Source organism: Heteronotia binoei, chromosome 2 (assembly GCF_032191835.1).
Source record: "Heteronotia binoei isolate CCM8104 ecotype False Entrance Well chromosome 2, APGP_CSIRO_Hbin_v1, whole genome shotgun sequence".
Lineage (NCBI taxonomy): Eukaryota > Metazoa > Chordata > Lepidosauria > Squamata > Gekkonidae > Heteronotia > Heteronotia binoei.
Genome location: NC_083224.1, coordinates 143,623,090 through 143,649,275, shown reverse-complemented (window position 1 = coordinate 143,649,275; position 26,186 = coordinate 143,623,090). Strand labels below are relative to the sequence as shown.

General features: G+C 41.9%; 2 protein-coding genes across 2 annotated transcripts in view; one reads left to right on the top strand and one right to left on the bottom strand.

The window, feature by feature from the left end:
* The window catches only part of LOC132567802 (TANK-binding kinase 1-binding protein 1-like), a 63,961-nt gene extending 61,708 nt beyond the window's left edge, over positions 1 to 2,253 (bottom strand). Inside the window, exon 1 of the mRNA XM_060233484.1 lies at positions 1,484 to 2,253. Coding sequence (XP_060089467.1) covers positions 1,484 to 2,247 — 764 coding nt within the window. The 5' untranslated portion in view covers positions 2,248 to 2,253. The remainder of the gene's footprint in view (positions 1 to 1,483) is intronic.
* Positions 1 to 26,186, top strand: part of LOC132566777 (uncharacterized) — a 434,283-nt gene that overhangs the window by 257,260 nt on the left and 150,837 nt on the right. The gene's annotated exons all lie outside the window — the stretch shown is intronic.

Here is a 26,186-nt window from a genome sequence, read left to right as displayed (position 1 = left end):
CTCAATCTCCTTTTGTCCTCAAGACCAGCTATGCGTGTGTTCTCAAAGGAAGAGACAGCCTGGTGGATGGTGTGCCTCCATGCTTTGCGATCTGAGGCTAGGTCAGACCACTGGTGATGGTTGATGTGACAGGTGCTAAGGGATTTCTTCAAGGAGTCCTTGTACCTCTTCTTTGGTGCCCCTCTATTTCGATGGCCGGTGGAGAGTTCGCCATACAGGGCAATCTTGGGAAGGCGGTGGTTTTCCATCCTAGAAATATGCCCTGCCCAGCGCAGCTGCGTCTTCAACAGCAGTGCCTCGATGCTGGTAACCTCTGCCCGCTTGAGGACTTCAGTGTTGGTCACAAAGTCACTCCAGTGGATGTTGAGGATGGTGCGAAGGCAGCGCTGATGAAAGCGCTCAAGGAGTCGCAGGTGATGACGGTATAAAACCCACGATTCGGAGCCATAGATGAGGGTTGTCATCACAACCGCTTTGTAAACATTGATCTTTGTGCCTTTTTTCAGATGCTTGTTGCTCCACACTCTTTTGTGCAGTCGGCCAAATGCACGGTTTGCCTTTGCCAGCCTGTTGTCAATCTCCTTGTCGATCTTGGCATCTGAGGAGATGATGCACCCCAGGTAGCTGAACTGCTGGACTGTCTTCAGAACTGATTCACCCACAGTGATGCAGGGAGGGTGATAATCTTCCTGGGGTGCAGGCTGGTGGAGAACTTCTGTCTTCTTCAGACTAACTTCTAGGCCGAATAGCTTGGCAGCCTCTGCAAAGCAGGACGTCATATGCTGCAGAGCTGATACCGAGTGGGAGACGAGTGCAGCATCATCAGCAAACAGTAGCTCTCGGATGAGTTTTTCCATTGTCTTGGAGTGTGCCTTTAGTCGCCTCAGGTTGAACAGGCTGCCATCGGTGCGATAGCGGATGTAGACACCATCGTCCTCATCTAGATCTACTGCGGCTCTTTGAAGCATCATGCTAAAGAAGATCGTAAAGAGAGTTGGCGCGAGAACTCAGCCTTGCTTTACACCTGTGCCTATTGGGAAGGGCTCCGAGAGGTCGTTGCAGTGTCTGACTTGGCCTCGCTGGTCTTCGTGTAGCTGGATGATCATGCTGAGGAACCTTGGGGGACATCCTAAACGTTCCAAGATTTGCCACAGGCCTTTCCTGCTAACGGTATCGAAAGCTTTGGTAAGGTCGACAAAAGTCACATACAGACCCTTGTTCTGTTCCCTGCATTTCTCTTGGAGCTGCCTGAGAACAAATACCATGTCGGTGGTGCTCCTGTTAGCTCTGAAGCCGCACTGGCTCTCTGGGAGGAGTTCTTCTGCAATGGTGGGCACCAGTCTGTTCAGGAGTATTCTGGCAAGGATTTTGCCTGCGATGGAGAGCAGGGTTATCCCCCGGTAGTTGGAGCAGTCTGACTTTTCCCCTTTGTTCTTGTATAGGGTGATGATGATTGCATCGCGAAAGTCCTGTGGTAATTTGCCTTGTTCCCAGATATTGGTCATCTCCAACTTTCTTTACCCAGGCCATGTCTCTCTCCGACTGACTCGTTGCGAGATCCTGAGCCCGAGTCTCATGCAACTGCTTGACTTCCGCCTGCAGCCTCTCGCACTCCGCTTTCAACTGCTCCTCCCGGTGCTGTGAATTCTGCACTTCCTGCCGTGTATCTTCCAGTTCTGCTTCCAGTCTGTGCACCTCCAGGCCCTCTGGCTGTTCTAAGCCTCTGGGGTTCTGCCAGTTCATGGAGCGATCCAAGACGTGGCCACCATGGAGTGAGAGGTACTGCACTTCCTGGGTTTGCAGCGGAGAGCTCATGCTCTGGAATGCGTTGCTGTCTCTCTGCCTCAGCTGCTGCTCCAGGCTATGGATGCGATTCAGATGTGTCTCAACCAGAGCTCTCATCTGTCCCAGCTCAGACTCAAGGTCAGTTTTCTCCACGCACAGCTTCTCATAGGCTTGGATCATCTCTGCCAGCTGCTCTTCTCTCTCCTTGCTTTTCTGCAGCTCCCGCTGGAATTGATTCAGCTGCTGCTGGAGATTGGCCTTCTCACTCTTCAGAAGGGAGGTCTCCTTCGAGTCATAGACCGAGAAGATGCGCTCATCTCCAAACTCGCTGATCAGTGGGAACTTGATCTCATACATCTTCAACTTCCGCTTGAGGCAGGCGTTTTCCCGCTCCAGCCCGGTCAGCCGGTTCTTGATGTCATCGTAGGCCGTGATGAGAGCGAAGTGGGAGGCCGAGCACATCTCGCTGGGGAGAGACGAGCAAAAAAAAAAGGCGAAAGCAGGCCAGCCAGAGCAGGAGGAGGGAGAGGAAGAAACCTTGCAAACATTTCCTGCCTGCCTGCCTCCCTCCTCCCCCTGCAAATTGCAAGCCCCCCCCTCCTCTTTTTTTCGGCAAAAGGGGGAGGTGTGGCAAAAAGGAGCCTTTAGGCCACAAAAGGTGATGCCACCACGTGGGACGCGTTCTGGAGCTGGCGGCGGGCGGATGCCACGCCTGGTGGTGGTGTGAGCCCCGGGCAGGGAGGGGGGGCAGAGATCAGCTGGCGCTCGGCCAGGGGGGAGAAGAGGGGAAGGGGCTGGAGATCAAGCCGGGGAGGGGGGGAGAGGCACCAAAGACTCCCCCCTCCCCAAGCCCCTCCGAAGAGCGTCGCCTTCCGCGGGCTCCTCCGGCTGTTGAGGATGGATTCTCGACCGGGTTGGGAGGTGATCTGGAGCTTGCCATGCGCCGACCTTTCTTCCTAGATGCCCTCCCCTTCCAGACCGTGCCATGGACTCCATGTTCGAGGATGACATCAGCATCCTCACCCAAGATGCCTTGGTCCAGGACGACGAATGGCTGGACAGCCCCAACGCCACAATATTATGCACAAAGGGATTGACATCAGCATTATAAATATACTTGATTTCAAATTGTTTCATAAATAGATTTGCAATAGACGTGGCTGCCAGGCTTCCCATTGTGACCTCACTTGTAGATAAAATTCTGACTGGAATTTAAAATAGTTATGGTCAAAAAGAACATCTGTAATCTCTAAGAGAAAGTGAGTGGGCGGCCATGGTTCCTACCTCTGATCAATAACTTGCCTAGCCTCCTTCAGGGATATATTTGTATATAATGCTCCAACATCCATAGTCACTAATGTTATAGAATCAGTTTATATAGTTAATGCTTCAATGATTTGAATAAAATGTGAAGAATCTTTAATAAATTATTTGATCTTAAATACAAAAGTACATAAGAAGGAATCCAAATACTGTGATAGAGGTTCCAAAAGGGAACCAGACCCTGAAAGGATGGGTCATCCTGTTGGTTTAACTAAGGATTTATGAATTTTTGGCAGGGCATATATCACTGGACACCTAGGATATTTATTAATCAGAAATTTTGAAATTTGACTTGAAATATAACCTAATGTTTCAGCCTCTGTAACCATAACTTGTATGACTCTAGACACATGTTGACTAGGGTCACCAGGTAACTTTTTATAATGTTCTGATACATCTAATAATTCCTAAATCATGGCACAGTACCTTGGAGCATCCATAATTATAGTAGCCACGCCTTTATCAGCAGGTTTTATTACAATGTTATCAGCTGTCAATTTCTTTAGGGCTTTATTCTGGTTCAAAGTTAGATTGTAGCAGCATCTCTGCCCCTCTTTTTCCATGATCTCCAAATTCCTTAAGACTAATTTTTTGTAACTTAATATCAGTAGACCAGTCACATTTGGCATAAAGTTGGATTTGAGTTTAAATTTGTCCACAGGTTTATCCATGTCATTTCCAAACAACAATCTAGGTCTTAAGTTTCTAAAAAATCAAAATAAGTCCACTCTGGTTGTAAAGGAGTCATATTGATTTACTGGGACAAAGCCCAAGCCCAAATTTAGCACTTCTAGTTCCGTTGAAGAAAGAACTCTAGAAGACAGGTGTCATGATTTGTGCAGGACTGGGAGACAAGGCCTAGGGAGGCCTAGGCTAAGAGACCAGAGTGGGAGTAGAAAGCAGACACAGCCTACAATCCCCACAATGCTTGGCGCCCACTGTAATCAATCAGTATCCAGGGATTGTATGAGGAGATTGATACATAAACTTTGTGGGCTGTGGAACTGTGTTCTTTTCTCTCACAGTCAGGCTGAGAGGACAGTCTGTGGCTGAAAGAAGGATCCCTCACTCAGAAGGTAGAGTGAGTCACAGGCAGTTGGCCTGGGGGAAAGGGCTGTGGCCCTGATGACTAACAGGCTAGGTGGAGTACAGGTAGCCACATTAGGGTTTATTTTCATTTTCCTTTATCCACTGTTATAATCTATTAAGCACCTTGCCTTGTTTAAATACCTATCCCTGTATTAATAAACCTTTATCTTTTTTTAGTGTTCTCTGCCTGGTCATCACACCTGGTTTTTTTCTCAGCTTAAAGGGGCATTTTGGTTGGCTTGGGAGGGTACTCTGGGCCTTCCCGAGGGACTATCAATCCAGAGTGGTGGCAGTGTAAGGCAGCAACCCACTTACATGGTTCATGACAACAGGTTAATTACTAAACTCTGGCCATGCTTTTCTTGGATCCTTGTTGAGGATTCATACCTATTGGTTGTTTCTTTGCACCATAATCTAAAAAAGGATGTCCCTTTCTAATACCGAAGGTGCCTTCATCCCCTCACTGTTCTATTCCCTCCTCTGTTTCCCCTTCAGAATTATTTGGGTGAGGTCAGCCCAAGAAACTCGTTTCTTATTATTAGAAAATCTGCCCTCATTAAAACTGGTTTGAGCACCATCTATATACCCAGGATAGCTCATAATCATGGGCATCCCTTTTAACTTTTAATTTTCTTTTAATTTCTTTATTCCTGTTTTCAAATTCCTTCAAATTATTTTTAAGCTCCAATAATTTAGCATTGAATTGAGAGGTATCAAAATTGGTCTTAATTCAGTGATCTTCGTTTCTAATTCATTAATAACCTCTTTTGACTTTTGAATAATTAAAAGCATTAAATCGTTAGAACACTTATTCACAATGGAGATCCACTTCTGCTTAAAGTCCTCACAGTCAAGAAAAATAGCAGATGCCTTTTGGAACCATAAACTTCTAGGTATATGAGAGGCTTTACAGTAGTCAACCAGGGAGAATGCGTGTACTGCAAGCCACACCCTAAGCTTATTTAGGACCAACAGTTGGTTCCAATCAGTGTTAGACTCACCAGAATCAATTATAGGACTCATGTTGGAAAGTATATTGGCCCTTCTGTTTGCAGAAAATTTAGTCTAAATCCAAGCAGTTGACTTCAGTGTACTCAGAAGAATGTTGCTGTACAAAGGAAGGCACTGATCATATATCAGGCCAAGTGGCTGCTGCTGTAACTCACACATCTCTCTGTGGCTGCCAGGTTGCACACACAGTGGTGAAAAAGTGGAAGTACAGAGCAGGGATGCTGCTCTAACTTGCAGCTGCTTGGGTAAGGAAGAGACACTAATAAATGTAGTAGAACAGCAGTAGATAGCAAAAGTGTGGAGCAGTCCCAGGCCCACTAGGGCAACCCCTCTAAGTCAATTGCCCTATTTATCAACTGGAAATTACACTGTTATGGGTAGTGCTGGGAATAATTCACTTGCTGCAGGAAGAATATTATATTACCCTGCTTTTCTCCTATACACATTATCTATCCTGCTTTTTTTCCTCTTTTTTGTAAGCATTTATTATCTATTATTTTCATTCATATCATATCCTTCATCCAAGGACCTCAGGGAAGTGATCCTACTTATCCATATGATAGCTGTATAAGGGAATTAGACTGAGTAATAACTAGCCAAAGGTCACCCAGCTAGCTTCATGGCTGTACAGGAATTTGAATCCATGTCTCTCCAGTTCAAATCTGGCATGCTATCAACATTCCTAAAGAGTCCATTGCATACTGGCATGATCTGTGTGGTTTTTAACTTAGACTAAACACTTGTTTAGTTTGTTTCATTTTTATAAAAGAAAGAGCCCTTAACTTCTATAAGCTCCATTTTTGGGGGTGGGGGGGGGTAGGATGTAAAGGAAAGGAGATACATCAAAAGCTAAGACAACAGGGGTTGTTTTCAAATGCACTGAACACAGACTTTAAGAGCTGGCAATTTGTTTAAAGGAATGGGTAAAATATTTAAAACCACCACTTTATTTAAACTATTGTGCCTCCTTCAGTAAGCAATCAGTACATGAGTGAACCCTGTATGAACTCATGCTTATTGCTGGTTAAATAGAACTTAAAGCTCAAATGAAAAAAGAGGACTTGTTATTGAGAAGACGACAAAAAAGTTGCATACGAACTTTTCTCTTTTTTCCCTGCTTTTTTTTTGTGCCCACACACAAGCTTTTACCCCACAAAGTATTGCACTCACAGGATCTTTTTATTAAAACACCCTGTTTTTTTTATTTTTCTTTCTAGGCCTCAAAGTACTAAACTGAAAGCAAGCTGTTAACAGAAATGAGTAATTATTGAAGCTCTAACAGGCAGCTTTCATTGAAGTTGATTACAGCAGCCATATAATCACTTTTACGGATGCTGTAATCACAGTAGCAGGGAATGCTTGAGTTGGTTCTTATTGTTTTCACTCGGGGTGGAGGCAGGGGGCCTGCGAGAAACCCGTTTTACCACCTCGGTGCAATTTCTTCTGTAAAAGAAATCTACACACCACTGAATGAAGCCAGGAATCATTTATTCTTTCTTTATTAGCATTTTCCCCTCCCTCACATCAGAGTCTGTTGGAGTCAGGAAATTGCTGTTATTCAGTATGCAAGATAGAGGTTGTAATGACCATTTGGAAGGGGTATGGCCAACAATTACAGTCCTTAATGAATGGAGTAATCTGGTTGAGACTAAACGCAAGTAGCAACTATGGGGCTGTCTCTGGTTAAATTAAAAGAACAGCAATGCAAAGGAAGTTAACAAGAATTAATTAGTTAGATCCAACTGAAAACCTACTCATTAGCAATGTTATAGGCAAACTAAAAGCCTATCTTCAGTGCAATTAGGTAGACAAATGAATTGTACAACTGACTGACTCACACCTGCTAACAGCTAAAGGCTATAGCTGATATGTACGGGATCCCTTTTTACAGTTCATGCATACTTGCATAGTTTAATGGATCTTGCATTTCTGCATTACCCCTTCATTTTTTCCTTGTTTTCCTTGTATATTTGATCTAACTATGGTAAGTGTTATTTTGATAGCTTCTGACGCAATGCTGCTGTCTGCTACAAGGAGGATTCTAGAAGGGCATTACACGGAATAAACAAAGCCCTTGGTTCAATGCAATAAAAAACAGAGCAATATACATTTTATGTAGGTTCTATTTTTACATGCATTTTTTCTAAAGAATTCATGCACTGGAAAAGAAATTGTGATTATTTCAAGATCAAAATAAAAATGCAGAGAATGAGCAAATTAATGACCTTGACCTAAGATTCAGGATTTTGTCTCTTTCTTTCATAGACAGAAATCTATAATTGTGTGAGTTGATTCTGTTGTATTTCTTGGATGACTTCTTAGTGATCACTTGCATACGTATATATGGCGGATGTCAGAACTCATTATCTAATAGCATTTCTGGAAACTGTCTGTATGATCCCAGTCACAAGTTCATTCCTGTAAACATAATGTGGTGGACCATTTCTGATTCAACTTTTCCACATGTATGAATCCAAAGAATCACTTCAATTCTGTGAATAACAAATATCACACTGGCTGAAATCTAGGGAAGCATGTCCTTACACCTGCATCCCACTTCTTGTGGGAAACAAAGCTTTGTAAGCACAATCACATAGTAATCCATGATTCTTAATGAATCATAATGGGAGAAAGCCAACCTATAAATGTTGGAATAAAATAATCAGGAAAGACCCCATAGCAGTTTGTGATACTTTAGGAGTTGCTGTGACTTCAGCATAGGGCACATGCCTAGCATACAGAAGACCCTAAATTCAGTCCCTGACATAAAGTATCATAGAGAGATGGTGGTGGGAAAGCCCTTTCTCTGTATGAGAGGTGCTGCCAATAAACTGGCATCATTGAGTTTGCTGGACCTGTGACTGACTTGATATAAAACAGCTTTATTTCTTTATCTGGATATTTATATCCTGCTTTTCTCCTCAGTGGGGCCCCAAAGCAGTTTACAGCACTGTTCTCCCCTACTTCATATTATCCTCACAAGCCCTGTGAGGTAGATTAGACTGAGAGAGTACGATTTAACTAAAGCTACCTGGTTATTTAGGGAGCCCCGTGGTGCAGAGTGGTAAAGCTGCAGTACTGTGGTCTGAGCACTCTGCTTACAACCTGAGTTCGTTCCCAGCAGAAGCTGGGCTCAGGTAGCTGGCTCAAGGTTGATTCAGCCTTCCACCTTCTGAGGTTAGTAAAATAAGCACCCAGCTTGCTGGGCAAACCACCCCATAAAAAAGTCTGCAGTGAAAACGTCATTATGCAATGTCACCCCAGAGTCAGAAACAATTGGTGCTTGCACAAGGGACTATCTTTATCTTTTGCTTTACCTGGTTATTTGAATAGAGATTTGAATTGGGTCTAACTACTACACTGTGCTGGCTTTCATATGTTCAGTTGCTGGATTACAGCTAATGGAACACACCAGCATTGTATTTTGAACAATGATCCAGGTGGTCAGCTGTGTTGGTCTGAAGCAGCAGGACAAATTTTGAGTCCAGTGCAACCTTTAAGACCAACAAAAGTTTATTCAAGGCATGAGCTTTCATGTGCATGCACACCTCCTCATTTATTTATTTTGAACAATGCTTAATTCTCACCAATCAATATAACAAAAGCTCAGTGGAGCAGTGGGAGGACTTCAGGATGGTAACATTGAGTTCAAATTCTTGCTGACTTTTTTTTACAAATCACTTTTCCCTTGCCATTTTGGGAGGCAAAAATTTCGGTCTGAGCGCCTGGGAGGAAAGGATGGATATAAATGTAACAAATGGCAACATTCACACCACACTGTAATTATACTGTTATTTACCAAGATAAATACAAATGCCATTTGTTTATCATGGATGTGTGCTCCTCTCCTGCTCCAGGCATGGAAGGCTTCTGGATGCAGAAGTTTTGGAACACTCCAGTTCCTCATGGCACCCAAATGCAGATCCTTGGGTAAACTGGAGGGGGATTGTTTTGGGGGTTTTGCCTCCCATTCTCTGTGCAAGGGAAAGAGGGTGGGGAACTAGAAACACAGTAATGACAAGTAAACTGCATTTATGCCCATCATGATAAACCCAAGGCCACCCCTAGGATGCATGGTGCCCCAGGTGGAGTTGCCACGCCACACTCCCTCCATGCACTGCACCCCCTCCCACCCCTCCCCCTCCCTTCTTGTCATATTTGCAGCACCACAACGCAGTGCTGCACTCCAGCCCTCACCCCCCCCCCCACAGGCTCAGATAAGCGATGCCAGACTCCCCCTTACCTGGACACTTAGATGCTGGCATTTCCATAAAGCGTTCTCTTAAGAGAGCACACAATACAACAAAGCTTTGCTCCCCCCTCCCTTCCAGAAGGCAGGGGGGGACCGAAGCCTCATCACATCATGCGCTCTCTTAAGAGAACGCCTTACTGAAATACCCACATCAAAGTGGGTAAGGGGAGGCTGGCATCGCTCCTCTGAGCATGCGGGGGGCAGGAGAGTTGCTCCTCTGAGCGTGCAGGGGTGGAGGTGCATGAATTAGGCATTTCTCTGAGGGAAGCCCAATTGGGTGCCCCCCCCCCAGCACTACTGGGCAATCCAGCCCTGGATAAACCTCAGTTTAATTTCAGCTGGTCATGATGTCTGAATACAGCCATGTACTGTAAAACTGGGTAGTACTGTACTCTTCAGGTTTTAGCTTATAAAATAGGACAGATACATATTTAGCTCCATATTTTACTATCATATCCCACATCTTCATATTTTAGCATGTTTTTGTTTTCTAATACATTTCATTTGCAAAATTACTGGGTGCAAACCATTGACAAAGTGTCATTATGCTTTGACAACTGTATTAACAACTTAGGCCTCAGTGGAAGCTAAAAACATTAGAAGAGCATTTCTAAATGTGTATTAAACATCCAGCAAGTGGGGGGTGAGGTAGGGCTGGCCCTGCCACTAGGCAAACTTGGTGATGTTATTAGTGCAGTGGTGGAGGGGGCACCAGAAGTTAGCCTTCCCCTTAGAGACCAGCATTTCATGTGCAAGAATGCTTCTTCAGAAAGGTGGCAGAGTGTGACTTTCATGCCTCTCTGCTTCTGCCGCAGACCCCTGATTCCCTCCTCATATTGTTTCTGGGGTCTCCCTGTCCTCCAGGACCAGCGGTTCAGGTGGTGTTTGTGTTAAATGTGAGGAAGATAGCTCAGTTCTAACTGCATTATTTTATCTTGCTAGGTATTTGTGCTGTTAGATTCAAACCAATGTTTTGAGTTAGTGATGAGCTGGATGAGGGTGAACAAGCCAAAACTTAATCCTGACAAGACAGAGGTTCTGTTACTTAGTAGAAAGGCAGACTAGAAACTTCAGATCTCTTCTGTCTTGGATGGAGTTATACTCCTCTTGAAAAGCCAGTTTCACAGCCTGGTAATGCTGCTCAACACAAATTTCGCACTAGACCTTTAATCCTGGTTTAGCCCTGTCCCCAAACTGACATTCTACACTAGAATAATAGAATCAGATAAACCAACTCCATGACTTTATGATTCTATGATATTAATGTAGAATGGCAGCTTGCTTAGGGACAGGGCTAAACCAGGATTAAAGGTCTAGTGCGAAATTAGGGTTCAGTGTATCTGTCTGGGAAGTAACATCACAGGGAGTGGTCCTCCTGACTGTCCCATCAATCAAAGAAACTTGTTTCGTAGGTACTTGAGAGAGGGCATTTTCATTGGCAGCCCCACAGTTATGGAACAACCTCCCCAGGGAGGTGTACCTGCCCCCCCCTTTTGATCTTTAGGAGGCAGATGAAAATGATTTTATGTAGGACTGCATTAAATTAAAGCAGTCATTTACTGATTTTAAATTCTGTTTTTTTAAATGCAATCTGTTTTATATATTTATTAACATTGTAAGCAATTTTGAGCTCTGTATGGAAAAAGGTGGTTAATAAATATTTTATAGAAATGAAATAAATCATATATATATTTATGATTGTTTGATGCTATATTTTGTCATTGGTTTACTGATTAACTGAAATTTTAAAATCATATTTTTAATCTATCTTCAGTCCCACGGGGAAAAGTGGACTGTAAATGATGATGATTATGAACATATGAAAATGTATATCTGTGAATGCAACCAACATGTATATCTTACTCATTAGGAGATGGGATTGACTGTTTTTGTCTAATGTTAGTGGATTGGTTGGAGGGCATCTGGTAGAGAAAGCCAGTTTGGTCTTTGTCATCTCCAGTTACAGAATCTTAGGTACAAAGAAAGACTTTTTTTTCTGACTAAGATTCTGAAGATCTGCTGCCAGTTAAAGTTAGCAACACTGAGCAAGATAGACCAATTGTCAGACTTGATATAAGGTAGTTTCACATACATATTCAGTGGCAAACCCTAATCTGTATAATGCCCTTGGCAATATATGAAACACCCTTATCCAACCATTAAGATGCATCATTGGATAAATATAGTTTATTCTTTTTGATGTTTTTGCTGAGCTGAAATATTACATAAAGGAAGTTAAATATTAATAAACTACTGTTGAATTGTAAACATTTAATTCAATGTTAGATTCCAGTCATAAAAGCACAAATATTTCACTTTCATATTGCCTTATTTGCTAATGCTACAGTAATGCTCTGTGCTTCTCAGCGGTTGTAGCTGCCTATATAATGAGTAAAGTGTTCATCTATTGTTACTGCTGTTAACATCACAACTCTGTTAATCAATCACAGAAAATTGTTTTATATCACATGCAAAAGGTTATTAATGCCTTATTGTGTAAAAGCTTACCTAAGCTGATGTTCTCAAAACTGAAACATTTAATCACATTTGTCATATTTTGGAAGTTTTTGCTGAATGCACAACATTGAGTAAAACTAATTAAAATGCCACGCGACAGAGAATACACTGGGAATATATTGATGAAGAAGACGGATGCATTAAAAAATGACTTCTGCTGAAATTATCTGAATATGCTTTCTTGTTAATGAAACAGAAGTAAATCCAAACAAGAGCCTGAATTTTTACAGTCACAAATTCATGAGTTGTGGGCCAAACTGCTTGTGAAAAGAAAAGTGCATGGCCACAGTTACTATCTAACATGGAAGGGGGCATCTGGGAGCCAAAATGATAAGCAGGCATTATAGCAATGTGAATTATGTATGATTTTTTTTAAAAACAAATTAGATATAGCTTTGGAAATGTAATATAAAACTTGCAACAGTTATCTTTGCTGGCTACATCAAGGCATGTGCCTGCTTGCTGACAGTAACAGATGCTAGGATTGTAGGAGATAATGTACAAGGGATTGGTTTATTGGAAGTCCTGATTTGTGGATTCAGTGGTACTAGACTCATTCTCAAAGCCTCTAGGTTTAGCTGTACCTCAAGTCTCAGACCATGGGTTGTACTGCAAATAAAGAAGGAAACTAATCACTAAGAAATGTTGCTTGTAGGAATGGCATTACACATTAGAAATAATACCAGTGGCATATAGCCATTTAGGTTTCCAGCATATCTATGTCAAGGCATCAATACACTTAACAAGGCATTAAAAAAAACTGTGATAAAAGACAAGTTGTCTCCACTGAACCAAAGCATAAAAAACCAAGGCATTTTCCCATCCCCCACCCTCTCAGTCATATTGAAGTGACATAAGGTCTCCACGTGCCTCCCCCACCCCACCCCTGAACCATTCAGGGAACAGGGCACTACAGCAGAAACTAATATATATGTTGCACATTGGATTTATATCCACATATAAATCCACATGTTTCACATGTGCTGCTCCTTGAATGATCCTTTGCTCTCTAGACTGCTTGATTTGTTCTCTTAGAATACGGAAGCCATACAAGGAAGTCTTTATACAGGGCATTCCCTTTGCACACATGTACACACTGCTAATGCACAAAACTGTCATGTAAGCTCACCATGACAGCCTTTTTCAATTCATTTAATAAATGACCAACAGATATGTCATATAGCATGCACTCAAGGCATCTCAGATTTGGATCCCGTTCTTTCTGTACTTTTTTGTCTAATACTTAATTTAAAATATTTATATCTATCCTTATTTCCTTAGATTCAAGGCAGCTAACCATTCTTGGTTCTTCCCTTTTTCAATTAAACACTTGTTAGAAACAATTACCCTACTTCAAGCAGTATCAAACGCAATTGAAATCACTATATTTATGTGCAGCCTAAATATATAAGCATGGTGTCTTCTCTCTCTCTCCCTCCGTCTCTCTGAGAGAGAAAGATATGGGGCATTCAGTGACAATCGTAAACCACACTCCTCAAACTACTCTGGAGTAAAAAGAAGCAGCTGGACAAAACAAAGTTGTGAAGCAGATAGCAGGGCAAGTGAGGAACCAGGTTCACTGGATTTGAAAAGCTATAAACCTGCTCGGTTAGGTTGCTGAAATCCCATTGATTTTAACAGTGTATGTGTTCGCACTACAATAAATAATGCATTTTGAAAGTGAATTTTTGCTATTCTTTCACAGTAAAAATCCAGTTGCAGAACACATTGTTTAGTGTAGTGTGAACGCATCCAGTGTCTAGGGCAGTACACCTATGGGAAAATAAATTCCATTGAGACCAGCTGAATTGTTTCCCCATAAAAGTGGCAAGTAGAACTACACAAATACTTGCCTGGTCAACTCACATCCTGCTCATGGGTCACAACCAGAGAGTGGATTGCTCACTGCACTGTTGGGTCTGTTTGTCTGCTTCACTTGCTCTCTTGTATAGTTAGACTCCCTTGTGTGCTACCACCTCCAAAGGCACAGTTGGAAGGGAAAATCATAGATTGTTGATGTTATACTTGATATTTAGAAGTCTCTGTCTCTTTTCGGTGTCTTCCTGGGCCCTGTCTTCTGTGTCTTCCTGGGAAACCTGCTCTTATAGTCACTTCTTATGGTAACTTCAAGAATAAACTCTGCTGGCAACATAGGTGCCAATCAATTGAAGGATGCCTCCAACTGCACAGGCTCAAAAAGGGGATAAACTGCAAGTAATTTCACGTTTTGCTACAAATAGATCATTATAGCTGGAGAATTGACGATTGACCTCAGAATATACATTCCTCTTCTTCAGTCATTGAGAAGACTGGCTCAGCTTTGTTGCTTGTTACTTTTTACCAAGACAGACTTGGACCCTGCAGTGCCATTCTATCAGCACAGCAGCAACTCCTTCAACAGAATGGCTTTTTTGTTGGTGCAGTCAGGGAGGGTGATTTTTTTTTTCTTATTCGTTCTATCTGCTGCAGACTTTCAGTTTGACTCCTTCATACCATTCCTTCAGGTTTACCAACCTGAAAAGGCATGGTGTGTATGTGGGGGGAAGGGGTGTTAAAGAAAGCTGCAGTGAGTGGGATGCCTTCCCCTAGTATGACTCTGCTTAGGATCCAAGCCATTGTCCTGTAGCATTGCTTAAAGTATTGCCAGCTACTGCCCAGATGTTAAGCAGGTCGGTTGCACAAATGTGAAAAAAAATTGAGATGATGTGTCAGACGCTCACCTCACAGGTAACCAAGGATTTTGGCAAAAGGAACTTTGTCTAACAATCACATTCATGTCAAAATTCTCAGTGTTTTCTAGGACTAGGTAGGACAGAAGTACTACAGTAAGAGGTCAGGAAATAGTGGTAATGACCTGTTATATTTAAACAAATGTGAAAAACAAGAGTTTTTGCAAGTGGAATGAGCTGTGTGAAAGTTGGTTAACCCTGTGTAAATAGGCATCTGGAAAGTTACTGTAGGCAAACTGATACTGTAAGTTACTGAAAATTACTATTGTGTTAGGTCGTATTCTGATCAACTCAGTGCAACAACAGTGGCAGAGATTTGGTGGGATGTTATCATGCCCACTGGCATCATTGATATGGTGAATTGTTGGGTAATACACTCTCTTTATTAGGAACATCTGATTTTGAAAATTACGCTTTTAAGTTTACCTCTTCTTGCTCTGCTGTCTTGTTCCACTGAGATTTTCAGCTTTCCCTTGGTGTTCCATCCCAGCCCTACTTTTCATTACTTCTATATATTTATCTTTGGATGCATGCTTCCTGCATATTTAATAACTACAGGATGAGAATTCGTTCTTCAAGTCAAGGAATTGGATTATCATCCCATTACAGGCAAAGGCTCATGAAACCAAGACACTTAACTTTTGACCTTTCTGAATAAGATCGTTTAATTTAACCACCCAGAAGGATCAGGTGAATCTTAAAGGAAAAAAAATAAAAGAACTCAGCCTAGTTTACTGTTTGCTTAAAGGAATCAGGAAAGCTTTCATCCAGAAAAACTGTGATTATCATCTTCTTTTGATACTATCCTAATGTCTTCAGTAATTATCCAAGGAAACTTTTTTCTCTGTATCTTGGAAAAAACTATAGAGAGATGGGTATTGATTAGATTAGAGAGGTTACACTTAATTATAATATGCCTAGATATTTATCAAAGTTCTATTGATAGACAGAATAGTTAAGACTGATAATGAAGGCATAGTTAGGTCTGTTCTTAGAGCCGGATCTGGAGAGGCTGATGCCTTAGTGGTAGATCTGATCTTCTGCAAGCAGAAGAACCAGGTTCAATACCCACAACCTCAGACACTGTTGTAAAAGACGTTACTCTGCTCAAGGCCATGGACAGCTTCTGTCAATCAGAGTCAACAATAACAAGCCAGATGGACCACGGATCTGATGAGGTATGAGTCAGCTTCATGAGAGTTTTATGAAGTTTTATTTCTTAACTTAGGTAAAATCTGTTTCAACTGCTTTTTGCAAAGGGAAAGGTCCCCTGTGCAAGCACCAGTCATTTCCAACTCTGGGGTGACGTTGCTTTCACAACGTTTTCACGGTGGACTTTTTATGGGGTGGTTTGCCATTTCCTTCCCTGGTCATCTACATTTTCCTGCAGCAAGCTGGGTACTCATTTTACCGACCTCGGAAGGATGGAAAGCTGAGTCAACCTCAAGCCGGCTACCTGAAAACCCAACTTCCACGGGGATCGAACTCAGGTCATGAGCAGAGCTTAGACTGCAGTACTGCAACTTTAACACTCTGTGCCACGGGGCTCTTAGGCTTTTTGCAAAACTGAGCCATAATTTATATCAAATCAGTTATAACTGAGGACAGAGAAGAAGAAGAGTTGGTTTTATACCCCCCAGTTCTGCTAGTTATTTGCCTTGAGAACCCTACAATGGTACCATAAGTCAACTGAACCTTAATAGCACTTTACACACTGTCCACATTAGGCTTTGCCCCAGTCTTTGTGTAAAAACAATTTTTATTATTCTACAACATATTATATCACTATTTCATTTACTTCTCTCAAATAAAAGTCAATATGTTGCATCACATTTCCACCTCCCCTCCTTCCTTTCAAGACTTCCCCAGTGTTACTTACAATATAAAAGCAATAAAGAGAATGTAACATTAAAAAAAAAACTGTTTAAAAAGAAAAAAGGAACTTATACTTTATGGTTATTACCTCATTCGATTAATGATCCAATATACTACTAAATTAAGTCATATTAAATTTCTTATTATAGAAAGAACAAAATATTTTCTCATACTCTCATTTTAACTATCATTCTTGTCTCAGTAAATTAAAAATAGCTGATAAACAAGTTATCCATTATCAAACATCACCAAGTGTCCTTTCACTCGCCAATGTTCTTCCACATAGTTCTGAAACTTTCGCCATTCATTATTAAATTTTTCCATATCAAGTTCCTTTAGTGTTCTTGTTAATTTGTCCATTTCACTCCAGTGCATAGTTTTCATAACCCAGTCCCATTTTTCTGGAATTTTATTTTGCTTCCACAACTGCGCATACAATGTCCATGCAGCTGAAAGCATGTACCAAAGTAATGTTCTGTCTTGCTTTGGAAAATTTTCTATTTGTAATCCCAACAAAAAGATTTCTGGTGCCTTCTTCACTTTGTATCCCAAAATCTTTGACATTTCTTGCTAGATCATTTGCCAATATTGCACAGCCCTTTCACAAGTCCACCACATATGGTAGAAGGACATTTCATGTTTTTCACATTTCCAACATCGATCAGACATCTGATTATTTGTTTTTGACAGTTTTTTTGGTGTCATATACCATCTATACAACATTTTGTAACAATTTTCTTTTATGTTATTACATGTCGATATTTTCATAGAGTTCTTCCACAAATATTCCCATTGTTCCATCTGAATTTCCTTGTTTATAGTAATTGCCCACTTTATCATTTGAGATTTTACCACTTCTTCCTCTGTAGACCATTTCAGTAACAGTTTATACTCTTGAGATTAATTTTACGTCCTCACCAAACAGCATTTTCTCCATTTCTGTTTGTTCTTGTCTTATTCCTTCATTCCTAATATCCTGCTTCAGCAGACGTTTAATTTGTAACCATTGAAACTAATTAAATTTATAATCCAATTCTTCCACTGATTTTAATTCTGCTTTGCCTCCTTGTATTTTTAACAATTGTTTATATGGTAACTATTTCTCTTCCTCAATATCCGAATATAACTTTATTACTTTCGTTGGCACAATCCACAACCGTTTCTTCTCATCTCCATATTTTTGGTATTTCAACCAAGTTTTAAGCAAACTACTTCTTACATAATGATGTGAGAAAAAACCATCCATTTTACTTTTCCCATAGCACAAATATGCATGCCAACCAAAAACCTTTCCATGGCCTTCTAATGTTAATAATTTTCTGTTTAATAACACTATCCAATCCTTAATCCATACCAAACAAACTGCATCATGATATAGTCTTAAATCCGGTACTTAGAAGCCTCCCCTTTCTTTAGCGTCTGTCAGGATCTTCATCTTAATTCTTGGTTTCTTGCCAGCCCATATAAATTCCGAAAGTTTCATCTGCCATTTATGAAATACAGAGTGTTTGCAGATGATGTAATGTTTATAAATGAAAACCCAACTCAAGTTATACCGTTGCTGCTCCAAAAAATAAAAGAATATGGTGATCTGGCAGGCTTTCATGTAAATAAAGAAAAAACAAAAGTTTTGTGTAAAAATATGTCAAAATCTAAGCAAATGGAATTACAAAATTTAACAAACTGTGAAGTGGCCTCTAAAGTAAAGTATTTAGGAGTAGAAATTACAACAAAGAATATTGACTTATTTAAAAACAACTATGAAAAGCTTTGGCGGAAAATTGGGGTGGACTTACAAAAATGGAATAAGTTGAATTTGTCTATCCTGGGTAGAATATCGGCAATAAAAATGAATGTATTAGCAAGAATAATGTTCTTGTTTCAAACTATACCAATAGTGAAAGAAGGCTTTGCCCCAGTCTTGTTCTCAGCTCTCAAGTTTGCATGGGGCAGGGAGCAAGCAGGGAACACACAGCCCTGCTCCAGAGATGCCAATGCAGAATCCAGGGGGAAAAAGCCACCATAAGGAGCCCCACACGGAAGGAAAGCAAGTGCTAAATGCAGAATTGGATGTGTACACATTTATTTTTAGCTCTAATTTTAACTTGTTTTAATGGCCCCATGAGGGTGGAAAGGCAGGGTAAAAATCTTGATGATGGTGATGATCAGGGGTCACTTTGTAGAAAAATAGGTGATGGAGCTCATCCAGGGATTATTATGCATCTGCTCCAACTATTCAATGGACAAGGTGGGGAGGAGGAGGGGGAACCCTCAGAAAAGTTCAGGAGCTGTGCTCCTGTGAACTCCTGCTGAATCCGAGGCCTGGTGATGATGCATGTATTGGACTAAAAGATCCATGTCTTAACTGGTGTTTTGATTTGTTGTGCCTTTGGGAACCCACTGGCAGTATTCAGACATCACAGTAAAATGCACTTATAGTGTGAACACAGTTTGCTGCCATGTTTGCATGTTCTTCCTTGTTCCTTCCATTTCCCTTCACAGAGGGAGCTTAATTCAAACTTGGTTTGATCAGGCTCCAGTTCTCCATGATGTCTGAATGCAGGCACATTGGTGAATTAGAGCATTTTAAAATTGTTTTTCAATTTCACATAAACCAGGTCTCTAAACTGTGAATGAATGGAGGTGGGGGGAGTAATGGGTGTGCATGAACACAGCAACAAGCTGTGTCTGTGCCTGATTGCAGTTTAATTGCAGCTTGTGGTGACATTAAATGATCTTTGTTCCCCACCCCCAGGCACACACTATGAACTGGCAATAATATTAAACTGCTGTAATGTGTTCTTAAATAAGTTTTATTAAATCCTGAATAACTGTATTACATATTTTAGTGTTACGTATTCTAGAATGTGACCAGTTTGGTGTAGTGGTTAAGTGTGTGGACTCTTATCTGGGAGAACCAGGTTTGATTCCCCACTGCTCCACTTGCACCTGCTGGAATGGTCTTGGGTCAGCCATAGCTCTGGCAGAAGTTGTCCTTGAAAGGGCAGCGGCTGTGAGAGTCCTCTCAGCTCCATCCACCTCACAGAGTGTCTGTTGTGGGGGAGGAAGGTAAAGGAGATTGTGAGCCACTCTGAGACTGAGATTTGGAGTGGAGGATGGGATATAAATCCAATATCTTCTTCTTCTGTCTTCTTAGGGCGGAACAAAATGGTAACTTACAGAACAGTCAATAGAAAATGGCATTGCACCATGTACTGAATGGAGGAGCCATTTTCCTCCAGTCATAGGACTGTTTGGCACCAATAATTTCAAACTGAAGGCTTGGTGACCAGACCCAGCTCTGCAACATAGTGGCAGCTTCTGAGAAGAGTTGCTGCCCTGCCCTCTACTGTGCTTCAACATAGCTGTAGCAGATGGTCAAAGAGAGATATTGTGGCTGTTAGTTTACCAGGGCTCAGTTGACTAAGGGGGCTAATAGGGTTCTACCTGACCCTACAAAGACTTGCTTTGATCAATCTATCTTTTAAATAAAGGACAGGCTGTATTAGCTCCTCCCCCTTACTGATTTGCCAACAAAACTATTCATACTTCTGACCACTTGCCAGTTTACCTTTCAGCTTCTTATAAATCAGCATTGCTTCATCTCCTCCAGACTACTAGTCCTGACAGCAACTTGCATTATGTACAAAAATGTCAGGCAGATGTACAAATGTAATGAAGACAGGGAAATACCACATGAGCTTAAGTATAAATGAAATATTGTGAAATTACTGAGGGACTAATTGAAAGCACCACTCACTGCTTAGGAGTTAAGTGTTCTTTGAATTTTGAATTTTCATATTGTCAAGGCTGACCACATCCATTCAGATGAAATGGTTGATAAGATGAATAAATAATTCACTCAGTGCTTTTAACTAAGTTCATTTATAGGTTCCAAAAGGCCTTGTTGAATCTAACTAAAGTTTGTCAGTCATGGCAGAGAAAACAAGTAATTGTGAACCAGACCTGAGATACATTGAAGGTATGAATAATTACCCAATTCTTGTGTTTCCTAGGCTTCTATTTGACCACTCCTTCATGAGGAGGGTATTATCTTTTGACATTTTCTCAACACTTCCCTACATGTTAGGATCACTAAGAATCATGAGCCATGAGTTTCTTACCATGGAGTAGAGACTCATACAGAAAGGTTTTTCTAAGCTATCTGCATCTCTTTGTAAAACAGGCACCTCTTCAGGATTTTCTGGGTTTTGTTTCTTTTGCTGTTACTCTAAAATTGTTTAAAGTTGTTATATTTTAGTACTGTGAAAAGGTAACAATAGTTTAGTGCCATTTTCCTTACCAAGCAAAAATGGAAGAATGAACTTTTGTGTGCTGTTTCCTCTGCGTCAGAATCTAAGTGAATTTGTATTTGATTTCTGTGTTTGACTTCATAATTTCTCTTGTGTGTGGTACATCTGAAAGTTCAGCAGGAAACATAAGTCATTTGTGAAGTCTGAAATATAAGGATTGGCCCCTTCCCAGCCAAGCCGGCATCGCCGGCGTTCAGGCTGGGGGCCGTGATTGCCTACCCGGAAGGAGGAGGTGGCTGGCTGACGTCCCGGGCATCCGGGTCTTCCTTCTGGGCGTGTCGTCGGGGCTATATATGGCCCCGGCCCCGCCCAGAAGCACGCAGTTTGCTTTCGGCTCTCTGCCCTCCTGCCCGCCCCTTTTGGCAGTACAGGTTTTTACTGGTCGCCTTATTAGGGGCCAGGTAGGAATTTTTTCATCTTCACAGAATTGGCCCATGTGGAGTTGTTTTTTGCCTACCTTGTACTGTCTTATAGCGTTAGGGAGTTTAGCATGAGTTTTGTCTTTGGTCGCAGGCTGGAGGATGTATTGGCCACAGTGTTTTCAGGGGAGCACCTATGGCTCAGCACCAAGTGTGCGGGTGGTCTGTATGAACCGCAGATGGGCTGTACGGCTCAGTGCGGGGAATGCAGATCATGAAGAAGCCTCACCTGGGCGGATCTTTTCCATGGGGGATTGATGCTGGCCCAGGTGGAGGATGGCTTTGGGCCTGGCCTCTCAGCACCAGCCAGAATACATGGGCTTGTGCTGGGGGCAGGGTGGCTCGCCTTCTCAGGACAAGGCGGGGTCAGGGGTTAACCCCAGGGCTTGTCCTGCTAGGCCATACCCCTGCCAGTTATAAGTTTGCTCAAGTTTGTTTCAATAAGCAGCCTGGTTTTTATACCCAAAACACTGTGTCAGCCTCTTCATTCCGACTGGGGGGGGTGGGCAATAGGAGTTCACCTGATGTTCTGAAACATTGTTGAAAGCCTGAAATATATAATAAAGCCTCCGTATTGTGTAGATTAAGATGGAACAAGAATACATTGTTATCACTTCCACCTCACTTGTTATCACTTCCACCTCACCTCTGCAATGCCTAAGAACCCACTATATTATAGTGGCAACAAAGGTAGGATCCTGGTAGACAATCCAGCAACCGGCACCGCACCTCACAGCAGCTGTTTCCAGCTCCACGCATTGCACTACCAGCACTGAGAACAGTCGCCAAGCCAGGACCAGAAGAAGATGAGCAACGATCAAGTGTCCAGTGCCTCCATGTCTCCAGCAGCTGACCTTCCACTGTCGGGCCACCACATGGCCAGCCAGCCAGGGCCACAAGGGTTCATCCAAGAGCTCAACCTCAACCAACCAGAGTGGTGAGAGAGATGGGGAAAGTGGCTGAACTTCTTCATCTTATACCATAAAATCACAGATGAAGAACAGCAGAAACATCACTGCTCAGCTTCTGTGATGAGAACATGCTGGAGCTGGCGGAGAGTTTGCTGTCGCCGCTAACACTGTGCCAGGCCACCTACAAGGCCATTGTGGATAAGCTGCCTGACCACTTCTCACCGAGGCCTATCCTCATGACCCAGCGCATCGAGTTCCACAAGTGGAACCAGAAGGCAGGAGAATTGGTCACTGCCTTCCTTGTGGAGCTCTGCCATCTTGCTCATAGTGCACATTCGTGAGTCTTGACAAGGCCTTGCTAGACCGCTTCTTAACAGGCCTCTGTGATGAACAAACGCAGGCGAAGTTGGCAGTTAAGAAGACCCTGACTTTTGAAGACACTGTGAGTGAAGCCGCCACCTACAAGAAGTCACACAAGGAGCGGAACTCAACAGGAGCTGACCAGGTCGCCAGCAGCTCCAACCCAGAGGACTCTGAGGATGACAATGCCCTCAAAATGCACCAGGCTTAACCGAAGCACCAGCCACCACATGAAACTAGGACATCAAACCAAGGCTGCGCCAGCTGCGGAAATGCCTATGAACGACGCTCTTGCAAATGCCGCAACGCAGTTTGCCACACGTGCCGCAAGACCAGCCATCTGCTGCAAGTTTGCCATTGTAAGTCACCACACCAGGGCCAGGGGAGCACCACATGACAGAAAAATGGCTGCCGCCATGAGGTTGCACTGATGGAGAACATTCAGGCACTTGCCACAGGGGGATCAGGTATGCCAGCTTCCCACGCCTCTCCCTGATAAGTTCAAGGTGATTGTGCTTATAGAAGGCAAGCCCTGCAGTATGGAGGTAGACTCCGGGGCAGGCCAGACAGTCATTTTGGCCCGCACTTTTAGACAACTGTGCCCTGGGAGAAAATGCCAGCTATACCAGTCCCTGTTTACAGTTCGCGATTTCCAGAAAAGGGAGGTCGCAGTACTGGAGGGGGGAGGGGTACATGTAAAATATGGGCAGTTTTGGGGCAAGCTACCCCTAATCATTGTGGAAGGGGATCTATGTAGTCTGCTGGGACGGTCTTGGTTCGAGGCTCTAGGGATCTGGGTCACGGGGATTCATCAGGCCTTCTCGAGGAAAGACTTCCAGAGCGTGTGTGAGGAGTTCCCCGCCATTTTCAACGGCACACTGGGGACGTACACCGGGACCTCAATAACCCTAGACCTGAACCCCGAAGTGCAGCCCATACGGCTGAAGGCCAGGCGAGTGCCTCTGGCATTGAGACCAAAAATTGAGGAACAGCTAGACCACCTAGTGGCCCAAGGCGTTCTTGAACTGGTTGCAAATACAAAATGGGAGACCCCTAATATAACCCTGGTTAAGCCCAATAGCAGTGCCACATTTGTGCAGACTACAAATGCACGATTAACAAGGCGCCGCGAGGCCATGCATACCCAGTTCCTATGGTTAGTCAAGTGCTGGCTTCCCTTGCAGAAACAAACATTTTTGGGAAGCTGGATATAGTACAGGCTTATCAGCAGCTTCCTGTGGACACCGCCATGGCAGAGGCACAAACCATCGTAACGCACAGGGGGGCTTTCCGGGTTAAGCTGCTACAGTTTGGAGTCAACATGGCTCTGGGAATCTTCCAGAACTTAATGGACTCTCTCCTAAAAGGTACCCCCACAGTTCAACTGTTCTTCGATGATGTGCTGATTGCCACAGCCACCAAAGAGGAATTTACCATCTGCCTCTGGGCTGTGCTTCAACGTTTCAGTGGGGCAGGTCTCAAGGTCAAAAGGAAATGTGTGTGTTGGGGGTTTTCTCTATTGATTTCTTGGGGTACACGGTGGACGCGGATGGAATCCACCCAGCGAAGGACCCCTTCCTCCCCCACAAGGTGGCGGTAGTGGAGCCCCTGCACAGGCTTTTAGACAAAAGGGCTCTGTGAGTTTGGGGCCTCCAGCAAGCCACCTCTTTTCAGGCGGTAAAGGACATATTGACTTCATATTTGCCTTTTGGGAAGAAACCCCACTTGATCTTCCTTTATAAAATTTATTAAATATTGTTTAAATCGTTCTGCCAAGATTCTTGTATATATTTTATAGTCATTATTTAATAATGAAATTGGTCTATAATTTTTTACGTTCGTAACATCTCTATCTTCCTTTGGAATCAATGAAATAACAGCTTCCTTCCATGTATTTGGTATTTTCCCTTTTGTTCTTATCATATTCATCAATTTCTGAAGTTTCGGGATTAACTCCTCTTTGAGAGTTTTAAAAAATTTAGCTGTATATCCATCTGGCCCAGGTGCTTTTCCATTTTCCATTGCATTAGTTGCTGCTTCAATTTCTATTTTTTCAATTGGATCGTTCAAAACTTTTCGCATATTTTCTGCTAAGGGTGCTATTTTTATCTTTTGTAAGTACTCATCCATCTTTTCTTTCCTTATTTTAACACCTTTAAATAACTTGGCATAATACTTAAAGAATTCTCTTTTTATTCCTTCTTGATCTACCACCTCTCTTCCATCCACCAGAATTTTATTAATAATTTTACTTTCTCTCTTTTTCTTCAGTTGCCAAACCAAATATTTTCCGGGTTTGTTTGCTCCCTCGAAAGATTTCTGCTGCAATCTTTTCAGATTCCATTCCAGTTCTTTAATTAACAAATGTCTCATTTGCGTTTGTAATATTGTAATCTCCCTTATAATTTTCTTTTTCCCTGGCCTTTTTCTCAGTTCCCCTTCTTTTTTCTTTATTTCATTTTGAATGTCCAACATCTGTTTTTCTTTTGCTCTCTTATCTTTGTTATTCAATGTAATCAATAGTCCTCTCATTACTGCTTTATAAGCATCCCAGACCATCTGAAATTCTATATCCTCTTTATCGTTTATTTGGAAGAAAGCTTTAGTTTCATTTTCTAGAGATGTCACTATTTCTTTATTCTTCATTCATTCTCCATCTTCTTCATTCATTCTCCATCTTCTCAACTTCTTAGACAATTTTATAATTCACATTATTGGGTTATGGTCAGCCCCAATTTTAGGTAAAATCTCTATTTTCTTTGTTATAAGGCCTAAGTCTTTAGTGCCCCACAACATGTCAATTCTGGAAAAAGTTTTATGTCTTGCTGAAAAAAAGGTATAGTCCCGCACTTCAGGATTAAATTTCCTCCATATATCCTCCAAATTTTCTTGTTTGACCAATTCAAAAAAAGACTTTGGCAATTTTTCTTCCTTATTATTTTTTTTACCCCCAGAACTATCCAGTGTGTTTTTAATTGTTCCATTAAAGTCCACCATTATCAAAACTTGGTCATAAGTCAGTTCATCAAATTGTTGTATAATGTCTTTTTAAAAAGCATCCTTTGCACCATTTGGTGCATACAGTCCCAATAACAACTTTTTTTTTGCATTTAATATTATTTCTACCTCTACAAATCTTCCATCTTTATCTTTAAACTCTAATTCCGGCTCCAATTCTTGTTTAATATAGAAAATCACTCCCCTTTTCTTCTGTTCAGCCAATGAATAAAATTCTAGTCCCAGTTGTTTATTCCATAAAAATTTGTAATCCTTTGGTTTGATATGCACTTCTTGTAAACAAACTATATTACAATTTTGCTTTTTAATCCAATGAAAAATTGCCTTTCTTTTTTGTGGTGAATTTAGTCCATTTACATTCCAAGATAATAATTTGTAATCCATCATGGTGCAAATTCTTTATGTTCTTTATATAACCTACGCAGTTCCTGTGTGCTTGTAATTGTAATCCTTTTTTCTTGCAGCTCAAAGCTCAGACCTTCAGGTATTATCCATCTATAGTCCCAGAATGAAGATAGTCATCAGTACCTTTTTCTGCAGTTATCCAGATTCAACACTGGTCTTGTATAACTTTAAATGTTTAG